This window comes from Myxine glutinosa, chromosome 8, assembly GCF_964187855.1.
Source record: "Myxine glutinosa chromosome 8, kmMyxGlut1.1, whole genome shotgun sequence".
NCBI lineage: Eukaryota > Metazoa > Chordata > Myxini > Myxiniformes > Myxinidae > Myxine > Myxine glutinosa.
Window position 1 is genome coordinate 151948472 of NC_136268.1, and position 15487 is coordinate 151963958.

The following is a 15487-nucleotide window of genomic DNA, read 5'->3' on the forward strand; positions in this document are numbered from 1 at the left end:
TAAATAAATTAAATCCGGGTTGTACCACCGCTTTCCCCAGAGTCTATTACATCACCCTATCTAACACGTTACATTAGTTCTTCATGCTTGTTGTGTGTGTCCTTTATAATGCTCTCAAAAACAGTAAGTTTCCTATTTGGAATGATTTTCTATTTTGTTTGACTGCCAGGCAGGCGGACAGAGTAAAAATACTATTTCACTCCTCTCTGAGAATGTGCGATCAGTATGAATGTGGAGGCAAAATATGGGAAAACGGCAAACTTGCCTTCCTATTCACGGTCCAATTCCTGTTCAAAACATAACATTCAATTTTTGGAATTTTTCAATTAAAAGACGAGTTGTCCCTCGATCATAAACTGATAAAACAGGCAAACAGACAGACGGATGGATGGACATGAACCAATTATTGCTTAACCCCGCTTTTTGCGTCGCAAGCGCGGGGTAAAAATGCACTAATTTATAAATTATTATGAATAATGCGAATCTGCAAACATAATCCTTATTTTTCATCCAAAGTCACAACTCATTATATAATGGAACACGAGTCTTAATTGTGAAGGTTAGTCTTGTGTGAACGCTTTTGTGAAAACATCTATGGGATCACATGCACTCTCTGCAAGAATATTTATATTGATGAGACCGGATGAAGACTGTGCGTTTACTTCTTTAAATACTAAATTGCTCGATGTACGAGCCAACAGCACAGATCTTTCAAGCCGGTTGCTCAACATTATTTCCGGACATTTGGTCTATCACAATTCAGTCAGTATTTTTCTTCATGTCAACGCCACGGACAGCCGAAAGCGTAAAGAACTAATCCTGGTCTTCAGGATTGGCATGTTGCCCCCCTCCCTCCCTCCCCCCGCCCCCCCCCCCCCCCCCCCCCATGGGATTAACGAACAATTTAATTCACTTAGACTTTTCCATTTTTTTGCAATTATTTCCCTGCTGTGTTTTCCCTCTTATTTTATTTCATTTTATCTACCTTATCTACCTTGTTCAATAGTAAATCCAATAGTAAATTGTAAAAAGCCTTCACACTTTCACACAAAGTGTGTGAAAAGTGTGGTTTTTCACACAAAGCCTTCAAAAAGCAAATCCAATAGTAAAAAGCCTTTTTTGAGGTGTCAAGATGAGTCCTCCTTTTCCTCCTTTTCCTCTTTGTTACCTCTCCTCCTTTTCCTCTTTGTTCTCCCATTTGTTTGAGGTTTTGGTTTCGTTAATTGCTGTCTTTCTTCTTTCCCCTTTAGCATCATTTGGTTTCCTATTATTCTGACTTTTCTCCCAATCCCAGTTCCCTCGACTTTTATTTCTTAAACCCTGACCCTGCCTTTTTTGAGGTGTCAAGATGAGTAATTACCACCTCACATGCACCTTGATCCCTGCTTGACTGGGCTCTATTGAACAAACCTCCAACTCCGACTCCATATCAACCTTCACACTTATCTCATTTCCCATTATTTCTCTGACAAAGGGTTACTGCGTGGAAGGTCACCTTTCCATTGGTGTTTAGTATAGTATTATATAGTTCCAGTCACTGTACGGTAAGATCCAGGGAAAGAAAAAACAAACAAACATTGTGTATATATATATATATATTGGATTTAAAATATTGGATTTAATTTACTATTGGATTTAATTGGTTGGCCATATTGGATTTTTAAAAAAACAAAAAAAACCTACTTCTCCGAAACCGCTCATCCGATTGATATGAAACTTGAAGCACGTTTACATTCTGATGGGGGAAAACATTTGCAAATTATGACATCAGCAGTCACATGATATGGCGGCCATCTTGGAGTTAAGGAAAAAGTATTTGAAAATCCATATCTCCAGAAACACTCAACGGATCAATCTGAAAATTCACAAATATGATTGACTTCACATGAGGATTTTTTTTTACAAACTATGGCATCATCAGTCACATGGTATGGCACTAGATAAGACTGCTTAAATCGCGCTAAACTTCTGGGTTTTTCTAAACTATTTTTAAAATCATGTTATTTAAATTGAAGTACCTGTATACACATGAACACTGTGTGGGTTATCGTGTTCTATGAACTCTATAGTTTACCTCAATTGTATTCTATTCTCCAAATACAACTTGAATGTTTTGTCAACAAATACTTATTTTACGGCCCCAATTAATGCCACATTCATTTTTTGGTTGTCCAAGAGGTAAGTTTGGCCCAACTCTTTCACAAACCAGTGAGTTGAGCTTAACATCCGACTGCAGCTGATTTGGACAGGAATATTGAAATTTGTTCATGGTACTTGCGATAACTCACCACATTTCACGAAAGATACTGTGAGATCTTTAACATCCACCAACTATGGTGAGCAGCTGAACATCTATACAAGGGACAGCGCCCAAATTAATGTATTGCCCTGTTCATGAAATACCAGGGTGACAATTTATAGGTAATCCGAGATTGAAAACCATGCTGGAGACCTCACAGTTCACATACCTGTAGGATATTTATCCAGGACTCCATAGTTATTGAGGGCTTAGTCATTCATCAACAACAACAACATATATCAAATGTACGAGGAGAGGTAAGGTTGGGGGGTTAATGAGAGTATTAAGGCTTACTAGGGCATGCCCGTACTATATATAAGCTAGGACGTGCCCGTACGTGGGTGCCCGTTCCTTGCCAAAAAAAAAAAAAAAAAAAAATTTGTGTAGGGGTGTGTGTGTGTAAACATCCTAGGGCGTGCCCGTACGTGGGTGCAAAAAAACATGCGTGCAAACAACAACAACAAAAAAAAACTTTGAAACCACGTGGCAGTAACGACCACAGAACCCCCCCCCCCCCCATCTATTTACATGAATGGTTTGGTCCATTCGCAACGACCACAGAACCCCCCCCCCCCTCTATTTACATGCAATGGTTTGGTCCATTCGCAACGCCAAAGCGAACGGCGAACGGCTAAATCGCCATAGCTCGGTAAGTACTTGTCCGATTAATTTCAAACCTTGAAAAGGCACATCCTCGGGTCCCCAGCAATATACCTGGCAAGTTTAAAGTATATCGGACCCGTGGTTGTCGAGAAACAGCGGTCACAGACAAACATACAAACACACATACACACATACACACATACACACATACACACATACACACATACACACATACATTAATGGAATTATAGATAGATAAATAGGAATGGAGAATGACATGTGGTGGTGGTTCATTGCCAACTTGAAATCCTGGAGGAGATAAAAAGAGTAAGATTGCACAGACTGAGGAAGGAGTTTCCATAAACGGCAGGAAAGAGGAATATAGGCCTGGGTGTTACAATGATCCCAGATTTTGGAGATTGTAAAGAAGGCAGTTCCTGGAAGAACATCCAAACTGGTGGGTCTGTGTAGGAACGGAGTGATGAAAGAGCAGAATAATTACCAGACCTAAGGAGATGCAGTAGAAAACAAAGAGGCCACAACTCATCTGTGATGAAGAAGCTGCAGGCCCGATGTTTCTGCTTCTTTGTGGGACATTCCAAGAATTTTTAATAACTCCGGATTTCGTATCTCCAGGAGTGATAAGTGTGAAGCAGGGGTACCATCCCATACAGGAGAGAGAGACTCCATTCAGCTCTAGGCAAGTGTAAGCTGTAAGAAGTTGAGCTTCATCAAGGAAGAATGTGCCATGATTAAGGAAGCCAAGCATTTGAAGCCAGCTTTGATACATGGTCTGTCCAGGAGAGGTCGTCACTGAAAGCGAAGCCCATAAATTTGAGAAACAAAATTCATTATAGTGGTAGATTGTGTAAATACATCGGTGGGATCATTTTAGAATCCAGACAGACAGACAGAGAGGGAGAGAGAGGGAGAGGGAGAGAGAGAGAGAGAGAGAGAGTGGGGAGAGAGAGAGAGAGAGAGGGGGGAGAGGGAGAGAGAGAGAGGGGGGAGAGGGAGAGAGAGAGAGAGAGAGAGGGGGGGGGGGGAGAGAGAGAGAGAAGAGAGAGGGGGGAGAGAGAGAGAGAGAGAGAATGATTTTCTTCAATTGAAAGAATGTTCCAGGTATTATTTAAGAATCTGTTGATTTTCATTCTGTTATTTTCAGAATTATTTTTCGTTCAATTATCGCCACTGTTATTTTCATTTTCAGTTAAGTTTCTGTTAAGAATCTTTCATTCCCCTTTTCTCCTGCCTCTGGAACAAACTCCCTCATTCTCTTCAATCCCACTCCTCCCTCCAGGTCTTCAAAACAGCTGTTCACCACCATCTCTTATCTTTCCCCACCCAAAACCTTGATCTTTTCTACCCCCGTTATTCCACCCCAAACCCACCTTCTTCAAATTCCGTTTTCCTTCCTGAAAGTCTCTGTAGTGTCCATCTTGTTTATCCCGTGTATCCCGCCCCCGCCCTCTCTCGTCCACAGATCTCCTGACGTCCCTGTTCTCTACTGTTGTGCTTCGCTCTCTCACCACTTTCTACAGAGACCCACCACTTCTCCCCTCTTGTCTCCCGCTCCCTTTATTATACGTTCTATGTGTTAGCTCTTACACGAGCCTCGACTTAGTATACAAAAATTTTTTTCAAAGTGAACAGACAGGGAAGCTACTGCTGCCAGCCTGTCATTTGGAGGTGTAATTGTGTAGAATGATGTGAAGTCTTATGTAACATTAAATGATGTCTTCCAGAGCATCAGAGAGGTCATTATTGTATATTCAGAATAGGACTGGACCCAATATACTACCCTGAGGTACTACAATCTCTACTGGGAGAGCACAGGAGAGTAGATCATTCAGGCGAAATCTAAGTGCTGACTGCATGGATGGGGGAATCAGCAAACCAGGAAAGGAGGTGACCTCATCTTATTCTGGCAGAGAGCTTGCAAAGCAGGGCAGGGTACCAGACTACATCAAACCCCCAAGCCTCATCCCTTAATTGAGATTCAGGGTCCCTTCCATTGTCGAGGGAGAAGCAGCAGCACATCCAAAGTTGAGCGTGTGGCGGTTACGTTATGTGCAGGTAACTGCATGTGGCGGTTACCTTATGTGATTACCTTATTTGGGCATAATACACGTGCACGGGCCTGTTGGACTTGTGGTTGTGCGGACGTGACGCACGCGCGGTTGCCGGAGCCACGCCCTCCGAAGAGGGCTTTTGGCTTTATATAAGCGTGCCGACTTCCGTTCGAGTTTAGTGTGCTGGATCTTGCTGTTACAATAAACCATCTTCGAACCCTACGAATGGCCTCGTTCTCTCGCCTTCCGCGACTCCTAAACTGGTGACCTCCGACTGCCCCCGAACGGATTCGGGGGCTGCGAACGAACACGGCAAGCGCGCCCTAGCCAGGGAAGCCACCTAAACTGGTGACCTCCGACTGCCGCCGAACGGATTCGGGGGCTGCGAACGAACACGGCAAGCACGCCCGAGCCAGGGAAGCCACCTAAGCTGGTGATGCCGGCTTCTCCCGCACGGCTTCGGGCGCAGTTTCGAACGCGGTTTCGAAATGCCGGAGTTTCGGAAACGACGACGGCCATGACTATGAGGTTCGCGCACCGCGCGCGGCTCCTCCTCTACGACCGGAGGGGCAAACCTATTCCAAGACCCTCCGAAGGCACGGCTGCTTCGTCACCTTCGCGCGCACTGACGTTGGCGGAACGGCTGTTTCGTCACCTTCGCGCGCGCTGACGTTAGCGGCACGGCCGCTTCGTCACCCTCGCGCAACTACAACTACAACCGCAACTACTTCTCCGACCCTGCATCCTCGGGAGGCCCGCGAGGAACCTCGGCAGCCTCCCCTGAGGCCTTGACCAGCCCCTCGGTTGGCTCACCCGCTTTTCGCATGCACCGCTCGAGCCTTCTTGGCACTGCACCCGCGACCTGTAACCTCGGGAGGCCTGCGAGGATCCTCGGCAGCCTCCCCCGAGGACTTGCCCAGCCCCTCGGTCGCCTCGGCCTACGCATAGGCCCGTGGAGTGCATTCTGGGGAGACGTATGTGGCGGTTACCTTATGTGCAGGTAACCGCATGTGGCGGTTACCTTATGTGATTACCTTATTTGGGCATAATACACGTGCACGGGCCTGTTGGACTTGTGGTTGTGCGGACGTGACGCACGCGCGGTTGCCGGAGCCACGCCCTCCGAAGAGGGCTTTTGGCTTTATATAAGCATGCTGACTTCCGTTCGAGTTTAGTGTGCTGGATCTTGCTGTTACAATAAACCATCTTCGAACCCTACGAATGGCCTCGTTCTCTCGCCTTCCGCGACTCCTAAAAGCGAACGGTTATAACTTGGAATATCTCCGTAAAAAAGAGATATTGGTTTTTCAGCATGTAAATATTTTGCTTTCCCTTTTTTCTCTTTGTTTAGGGATGTTCCTTTTTCTATTATCTACTTTCCACTGTTTGCCAATCTCAACAAGCTGGGTTCCAGTGAAATTGATGGCCGCGTTCCCTTCTACCACTCCTTCGTGTCAGGATGTGCGGCTGGGAGCATAGCTGCAGTCACTGTTAACCCATTTGATGGTCAGTAACCATTTCCTTCTGCTCAACTTGATAATTAATCTGCTTGAAAATCCATTTTTACTCCCGCCAGGGAGTAATGCATTCGATCGTGTCCGTGTGTGTGTGTGTTCGTGTGTTCGTGAACAAGATATCTGGAAAAATTCTGAACGGATTTGGATGAAAGTTGGTGGGATGATTGCCCTTGGGATAAGGAAGAATTGAATAGTTTTTGGTGAAGCTCAGGATATTATTCCGGATCCAGGAATTTTTTGAAGGATTGTTTACCATTGGAAGATAGGGTTCATTTTTTTTAAACATTATCTTCTATATATTCTATATTTAACATTGTGATATGAAAATAGTTTTCATATTTGTTGTAAATGTAGTTTAAACTCGTGGTTATGCGTTAGAGCGGTGTATTTTGTTAGCAGCGTTGTCTTCAAGTTTCTTTTTTTATTTTTAAATAAAGACATATTCTGTCATTTTAAGACCACCGAAGTGTGTATTAGGTTTCCCCGTTTCATAAAATGTATCATTTGATACGTATAATGCTTTAAAACTGTTTTTTTTGTTTTGTTTTTTACCTTTTACCTTTTTTTTAACCTTTTTACCTTTTACCTTTTTTACCTTTTTACCTCAGAAGAGATATCAACATTTACCTCAGCGAATGTCAATCGCTGTGTCAGTATTTGATGAACTTATAAAGACTTAGGTGAGTTATAAGTGTGACCAGCATGTGCACGGGATTCTTCCCAGAAGAATGAGTGGTCGCATTAGCTTGTACGACTTAGAATGAGCGAGTTTTGTTTTGACGTTTGGGCCAATTTTACATGTTGTAACCCTAAGGAATGAAACGAACGTTTTTCTGGCTTACAATTTTATTTGAAGTCACACATGCCTCAAAATACACTCACTTATATAGAATTGAACGCTGAATCCGAAAATGTAAGTGAAATTGCCTTGTTTTTTTAAACATTATCTTCTATAAATTCTAAATATATATATATATTGTTGCGGATATGAGGATTGTGTTTTTTTTTTATTGTGTTGTATTGTATAGTAAATTGTTGTAAATATCACCCTCTGTAAAATGCAATGATTCCTTGTAAATACCTCCGTAGTGTAAAGGTCAAAGGGCGTCCCATAATTAGTCCATAAAGCATACACGTCAGCCAATCATAGAATACCCCTGTTCGATAGTTATATCTTTATTATGTGTATTAGGGTAAGGCCTTGTCTCCCATTAAGATGACACTCCATTGCACCAAGTGAAATAGATAGATTCCCTTCATTCTTCATTCCCATTCCCAAAACTTTCACTTTCCCCTTTCATCATTGCCAAGCCTCGATTGCCAATTACATCCCCTCCAAAACCACCATTGAACATGTGCTCGGGTCGGGGGAGACGGGCGTGCCCGCCCGTCGTCATCAAGGGCGGAGCCACAGGGTCGCGCGACCAACCAGGGCCGAGGTGAGCACACCGATGGGCGTGTCCTGAAGGCTGGCGGCTTGATCGCCGGAGGCGTTATAAAGGCGCGCGCGCAAGAAGCGTTGAGTGGTCGGTGGTGGTTGGTGGTGAGCAGTGATTGGGACCAAGAGAGAGAAAGAGTGGTTGGACCAAGAAAGAGAAAGAGTGGTTGGACCAAGAAAGAGAAAGAGTGGTTGGACCAAGAGAGAAAGAGTGGTTGGACAGGGAGACGTGCAAGAGTGTTGTTGAGTTGAGGGTTTGGACCAGACGAGTCAGACGAGTCCTGGCAAAGCACGCGACGTCCACAGCCGCAGCAACAGCAGCAACAACAGCAGCTTGGGGCCTGAACGGCGGTTTTGAGCAGGGCCGCGAAGGAACGGCGGCTGCTAAACGCGCCGATCGTGCTGCAGGACCCCCTTGGACCTTCCTCTCCCTCCAGCCATCCACCTCCTGCCTGTCCATCCTTTTTGTGTACGTGAGTTTGTTCTGTTTGTTTTGTCCCTGGGGATTTAATTAAGCTTGTATAAGGAATTTGCACTGTGTCTCGAATATCTTCTGTATATTATTTTATTATCTTTCCTTCTTCCTTGGTTATTTTGAGCCTGTATATAGTAGGAATAAATTTAGTAGTATTTTCAACCTTTTTTTCGTCTTCTTCTTCTTCTTCTTCACATCCGTGTCGCTTTTGTCTTTTCCGTATTGAATATCTGTGGCGCGATCCGGCCAACGTTCGGGAATCGGGTTAGTCGGAGTAACTGTTAGGCCGCGGTGCCATCCGCTCGGCAAACCAACATCCTTAATCCGCGGGCCGTAACAATTGGTGTCAGGAGTGTCGGATTCGGACCTGGGACTAAATTTATTTAGCCCAAATTTTGGAACACCAATTGTACTATTGGCGGTAACAATTGGTGTCGGGAGCGGGAACGGACCCGAAGCGCGCTTAACGCACTCAAAATTACGAGCTACTGAAATTTGTTTTGTTTTACAAAACCCGAATTTTGAAATCGCGCCATGGCTGGTCAAGGCGACGGGATGCCGGTGGGAGAGATAGACGGGGTAGAATCGACCCAGGACCTCGGGGAAATGTATGTGGAGGAAAGGGAGGAGGAGAAAAATGGCAATGTGGTTGAGGAGGTATCAGGCGCACAAAATGGCGCCCTCGCGCACATGGTTATTGCGGTGCCAAATTTAGCCGCGCCCGTGGTCGCGGCAGCTGAGCCAGAGATGCCAGAGTACGTGCGAGTCTTTATGATTCAAATGATGGCAAAAATGGACGCCATGATAGACAAAACAAGGTGTGATCGGGGAAAATTGGAGGGAATAAATGACCGGGCCAAAGAAGTAAATGAGGGACTGGCGAGGGACAAGGCCAGGTATGAGGCAAAGCGGGTGGAATGGGACATTGACCGCGGTGTGAGCGAAAAGGTCCCAAGGGTGCACGAGGAGGTAACGCGGGTCGAGAAGCGCTGGTTGAACGAAGTTGAGAAAAGCACGGGTAACTGGACCAGGGTAGAAATCGCGACACGGGGTTTGGAAAAGCCGGCGACCGATGAGGTAGAGGGAATTTTATTAAAGCCAACGGTCGTCGAGGTGAGTAAAGAAAAAGTGGTAGTGGGTGTGGTGAAATTGTACCAAAGTTGAACCCAGGTGTGGCGCTCCCTTAAACCGCTGGGCGGTGTCTATAAGACCTCGGACGTCCGCGACTCGAGGCCACTCCTGCGACATCATTATACAATGCCATGTAGAATTGAATGGTACGTACCCGCCTATATTCTAGGTTTGCTTGCATTGACTGATATATTCAATCTTTCTCATATGATGCCTAGATCCTGACATGTATGTTGCATGATGTACTTTATAGGATGATGTACAGATCTGATTGAGATTAAACCATACATATGGAACATGTTTTGAATCTGGTTGATTTCCACAACACTTAATCTCAATCAAGATCTTCGGGAATGGCGGGACACGAGTCTGGCGATGGCCGGATGAACGCTGATCTCAGACGAGCGTTTCCCGACATTCTCCATGATCCTGCGCGGCCCACCTCGGAGAAGAATGACCAGCTGAGGGCCCATCGAGCCAGCTCCAGCCACGGAGCTCCGACGACTCTCGCTGCCGGTCTACCTCGACGGGACCGGATGCGCAAGCATTTTGCGGAACCGCGCCGTCAAAGCGCGAACTGCTCTCCTGGGGCCCGGACGCCGGAGCAGGCGTGACGGACTCCGGCAAGGCGCCTGCTGAAGGAGGCCACTGGGAAATGTCCTGGGCCGCAACCCCGTCGGAACGACGGACCCGCTTGGCGCCGAAGGTACGAGTCTAGCCTCGGTTGCTCGAAACGCTAACGGCTCCGTCCGAGAGAATCATCCTAGATTTGCGTGCCTCGGCCCGAGATGAGATTCCCACGCGAGTGATCACGACTCCCATGTCGGCCATGCCTCCACACGGCCGGCACACTCCGACCACTCGCTACTCGGTGGAATCGCCTCCTCCGCGCAGGCCGGCACACTCCGACCACTCGCTGCTCGGTGGAATCGCCTCCTCCGCGCGGATCGCGCACTGCTCGTCGGGATCACGCCGTGCCTCACACGGCCGGCTCTCCCTGACCACTCGCTGCTCGGTGGAACCACCTCCTCCGCGCGAATCGCGCACTGCTCGTCGGAATCACGCCGTGCCTCACACGGCTGGCTCACTCCGGCTGCTCGGTGGAATCACCTCCTCCATGCGAATCCCCTCGCTGCTCGGTGGAACCACCTCCTCCGCACGAATCGCGCACTGCTCGTCGGAATCACGCTGTGCCTCACACAGCCGGCTCACTCCGGCTGCTCGGTGGAATCACCTCCTCCACGCGAATCCCCTCGCTGCTCAGTGGAACCACCTCCTCCGCGCGAATCGTGCACTGCACCCATCGCGTGCAATACTCTGGGAGGCCGACGATTCCGATCGCTGCTCGGAATCACCTCCTCGCCGCGAAGCCGCACGTCGCTCCCTTCGCGGGCCCTACTCGGCGAGGCCGGCGATTCCTATCGCTGCTCGCCGGAATCACCTCCTCACGCACGAATCACGCGCTGCACCATCGCTGGATGGCATCCTCACTAGGCATGACGCGCCAGTGGCGCGCCCGCGCCAATCACCTCCTCCGCGCGAATCGTGCACTGCACCCATCGCGTGCAATACTCTGGGAGGCCGACGATTCCGATCGCTGCTCGGAATCACCTCCTCGCCGCGAAGCCGCACGTTGCTCCCTTCGCGGGCCCTACTCGGTGAGGCCGGCGATTCCTATCGCTGCTCGCCGGAATCACCTCCTCACGCACGAATCACGCGCTGCACCATCGCTGGATGGCATCCTCACTAGGCACGACACGCCAGTCGCGCGCGCCGCATCTTCGCTGGATGGACCCCTTCTTCACGCGAAGCGCATGCGATTCCCCTCGCTGGCACTACTCTGTGGCCCCGTTGCTGCTGGTCGGAATCCCACCTACGCATGGCTTCTCAGCGAGGCCGGCGAACACCGCTGCCTGGACTCGCCTCAACGCGTGAGGCTCGTTTGGCTCCACTCGGGGACTCGCCGAGCATGGTCTTCCTAAACTTTCATCTTCTTCCGCTGTCATAACCTTAATAAACAATCTTAAAGGGTTCTAAGGGGTTCACGGCACTCGGGGATTTGTGAAATGTGATTTGTGTTGGCGTGATGTATCGTATCATGCTAGATACCGTTGATAACTACCGCACTGCTGCCGCTATTCCCCGCTTCAACCCCGGACAAACCCTGCCCGAAAGCCATCGAACGAGACGCTACTTCAGGCCGTGCAAATTATTGCGGCCCAGCGTGCTCGCCCTCTCGTCTCAGCATGCCACGCTGGCTCGACAGGCCGAGGACGACCTTCGGTTTCGCCAACGAACTGCACGCGCCCGAACCAATTGATGACGTCACCGACTAATCACGCGTTTGCTCTACGGCGTCAATAACGTAATTGCGTGCTTCACGCGATCTCATCATCGGGGATTCGTTTACATTTCCATGTACCTTGGTAAACTACGTACCAAATGTCCTTTACGTAAACGACGTAAACTACGTAACGCGGCGCTACCTCAAGGTCGCGCGCCCACGCCGTTTAGGGAGTACACGGTGACCTCGTGAAATGGTGACATTGAGCGTCGCGCCCGACTCCCTTGTCTCCTGCGCAAGTAACGGGGGCACCGTACTGCCTGCTCGCCCTTGACTCTGGGCTTGTTGTTTATCGGACAGAGCTCTTGGCTCGTATCCACGCACATTTCGAGACTGCGAGACACCTCGTCTGATTCCATTTTCCCTCTGCCCCTGACTGACTGTGCCTCAGACTGACCCAGACTGTGAAGGTCGTCTGACAGCGCGCCGCTGCATCCTCGGTGGGGGGGGGGGGGGGGATCCCAGGAGGTTGGGCAATCCATCCGCGATCCGGATGCCGCGATCCGGATGCCGTTCGGTATAACGCCTCCCACCTCGCCCCTTGTGGCGACCCGTGGATGGACAATCCATCCGGGACATCTAGCATGGATGGACAGTCCATCCGGGGCGATGGCTGTCTTTGGGTCTCTGAGTCTTTGCGTCCGTGGATGGTCGATCCATCCGCGATCCGGCTGGATCCGTGCCATGCAATGAAGGCGTTGAATGGATGGATCGGTCGGACATCCGTGGATGGCCAATCCATCCGGGACATCTAGCATGACAATCATCTCGACATCTAGACAATCCATCCGGGACAACGCTGAGACAAACAAGGTTTGTCCAGCCGGGACTCTCTCTCGGTTTGTGAAGGGGACAATTCAATTCGCTTTGAATGGGACAATCCTTCCATCCGGGGCATCCTCTCGGTAGCCGGTATAGCCGATCTTCTCCGATCCTCCGAGCGCTGTACAGCAGGACAGGATTGCCATATGCATCCCGGAGGTTCTGCGCGCTTCGCTGGAGAGGCGCGCTTCGGTCGTTTTTGTCGTCCATCCGGGACGTTCTCTCGGCAGCCGGTAAAGCCGATCTTCTCCAATCCTCCGAGCGCTGTACTGCAGGACGGGATTGCCGTATGCATCGCGGAGGTTCTGCACGCTTCGCTGGGGAGGCGCGTTCCGGTCGTTTTGTGCGTCGTCGTAATCAGCCATGCCGGTCGTCCAGGCAGCCTTCAGAGGCCGCTCGTGTCTCGTGCGAAGGATCGCTGCCAACGGTAGATTCACGTGCCGAAACAAGAGTTTGTAATGCGTATGAGCTGCCGTCAGAGGACGCTCGAGTCTCGTGATTCAACAGGGCCGCTGCCGGTGTCGAGTAACTCTCGTTATGGCTCTCATCGATTCTCTCCCTCGGCAATTCCATGACATGGACCTAACATGGATCGACCATGTACCCTTGGGAGCCTAGGCAGGTACAGACTGCAATGGACTTACTGTAATGGCCTCCTGTCATGTCATCTTACTTACTGTTACAGCTTACTGTAATTCTTTACTGTACTTGCTTACTGTAATTCCATGACATGGACCTAACATGGATCGATCATGTACCCTTGGGAGCCTAGGCAGGTACAGACTGCAATGGACTTACTGTAATGGCCTCCTGTCATGTAACCTTACTTACGGTTACAGCTTACTGTAAAGAGGCTTACTGATTTACACATGTGTTGCATTGCGACGAATGGACATTCGCTCTTCGCCAAGGTACAACGTATCCTATCTAGCTACTGTGCCGACGACCCCGCTGTAAGACTAGACTATTGTGATCCACGTGACCATCCCTCCCTTCGCCTGATACACCCCTGCCTGAAGCAGTGAAGGCACTGAGGTGCCCCTCCGACACCTGCCTCCAGCGGCTACTCCGAAGCAGGGGGACTCCGGGCTTGGGGATGTCGTACCCGGTAGTTTCCGACCCTGTGTTGGCAGGGTAATTTCGCCACCCTGACAGCTATGGATGGACCGACTGACTTTATAGGGAAATATGTCTTTAACACCCCAATAATAAAATGATGACTTCCTCAATCCATTAATGCTGATGCGCACTCGCTTCCTGCCGAGCGGCAGTATAGTTCTAACGTTGGGGAGAATGTGGTGAAATTGTACCAAAGTTGAACCCAGGTGTGGCGCTCCCTTAAACCGCTGGGCGGTGTCTATAAGACCTCGGACGTCCGCGACTCGAGGCCACTCCTGCGACATCATTATGCAATGCCATGTCGAATTGAATGGTACGTACCCGCCTATATTCTAGGTTTGCTTGCATTGACTGATATATTCAATCTTTCTCATATGATGCCTAGATCCTGACATGTATGTTGCATGATGTACTTTACAGGATGATGTACAGATCTGATTGAGATTAAACCATACATATGGAACACGTTGTGAATCTGGTTGATTTCCACAACACTGGGCATTGAAATTGAAGAGACCGGGGACTTAGAAAACCACTCGCGGCAGGAGGAAAAGATGGAATATGTACAAAGTCCCTGCTCAAATCATGATGATGTACTTGCTAATCCAAATGGAAGTTTGCAGGTGCGCGTGGAGAAAAGGATCCCCCAGGTGAGTCGTGCTGTATATTGTGCGGGTAGATTTTGTAGAAGGATGTTTGGCGACAAAAGAATTGTCGCGCGATTGGGGTCAATATGGCACCCGGGCGTTGGTGAAGGGTCCCGTGTGAGTGGAAATGGCACGCGTGTGAAAAAAAAGTGTGCGTCAAGGGGTGAGCGTGTTACGAAGCGTGAGTGTGATACCGAGTGCGAGCGAGAATGCACGTCGGGGTGTACGGAGTGTGACACGAGGAGTGAGTTGGTGGTGGAGCGGGTGCGAGGATGCACGTATGGGATAAACGGTGAGGGTGTGCGAGAAAGCACACCTGAGTTGGTAGTAGCGCGAGTGCGAGGGAGCACATCGGAGCGCGGTAGTGGGTGGATGCAAGAGTGCACGCCCATGGTGAGTGTTACGGAGGACGTAACGGACGAGAGGTGTGGACCGAAGTGTGCGAACGGCGAGTGTGTGCAAAGGTGTGCGGTGGTCAGGTGTGTGACCAAGTCTGTGAGCGAAAGAACGAGTGCAATGACGAAGTATGCGGGGTGTACGGGCGGCGTTGGAGCACCGAGCTCGGTGAGGGTGAAAGGGGTAGCGTATGCGTGTGAGCATGCAGGTGAAGCATCGACGGTAACCGGGTTAGCGGTTAGAGCGACGGATAGCCGATGCGAGCACTCGGGGCGCGGTGTGCTTTGTTGGATGCCAGGCCCGGCGCAGATCGAAGCTGCGTCGCTTCTCTTCGAAGCGTCGTTGCCAATTCGGGCTTGGCCCCGCCCTGCACGGTCAAGTCCGGGCCTTGTCGGGTGAGGCGACCGGTCCGGTTCAAGGGCGAGTGGGAGGAAGCGGAACGGTGCCCCCTCGTGGGGACGGGGTTCTGACCGGGCGAGCCTCAGCCATCGGGCCCGGGACCGTAAGGTACCGAGCCGCGATGATGCGTGGAACCTCGGCCCGAGCATGCCTCCTCCCCAGATTCGTGAATGCCGGACGGATCCAACCCGCAGGTGACCAAACCACCCGAATTCATTGCTCGGC

General features: G+C 49.6%; 1 protein-coding gene across 3 annotated transcripts in view; it reads left to right on the forward strand.

Moving 5' to 3' along the window:
* Positions 1–15487, forward strand: part of LOC137433024 (mitochondrial glutamate carrier 1) — a 125140-nt gene that overhangs the window by 73827 nt on the left and 35826 nt on the right. For 2 of the 3 annotated variants that reach the window (XM_068125408.2, XM_068125409.2), the window contains one exon: positions 6326–6480. In XM_068125408.2, the coding sequence (XP_067981509.1) occupies positions 6326–6480 (155 nt within the window). Of the gene's footprint in view, positions 1–6325; positions 6481–7099; positions 7172–15487 lie in introns of all 3 variants that reach the window. The other variant, XR_013624424.1, reaches the window with a different exon arrangement.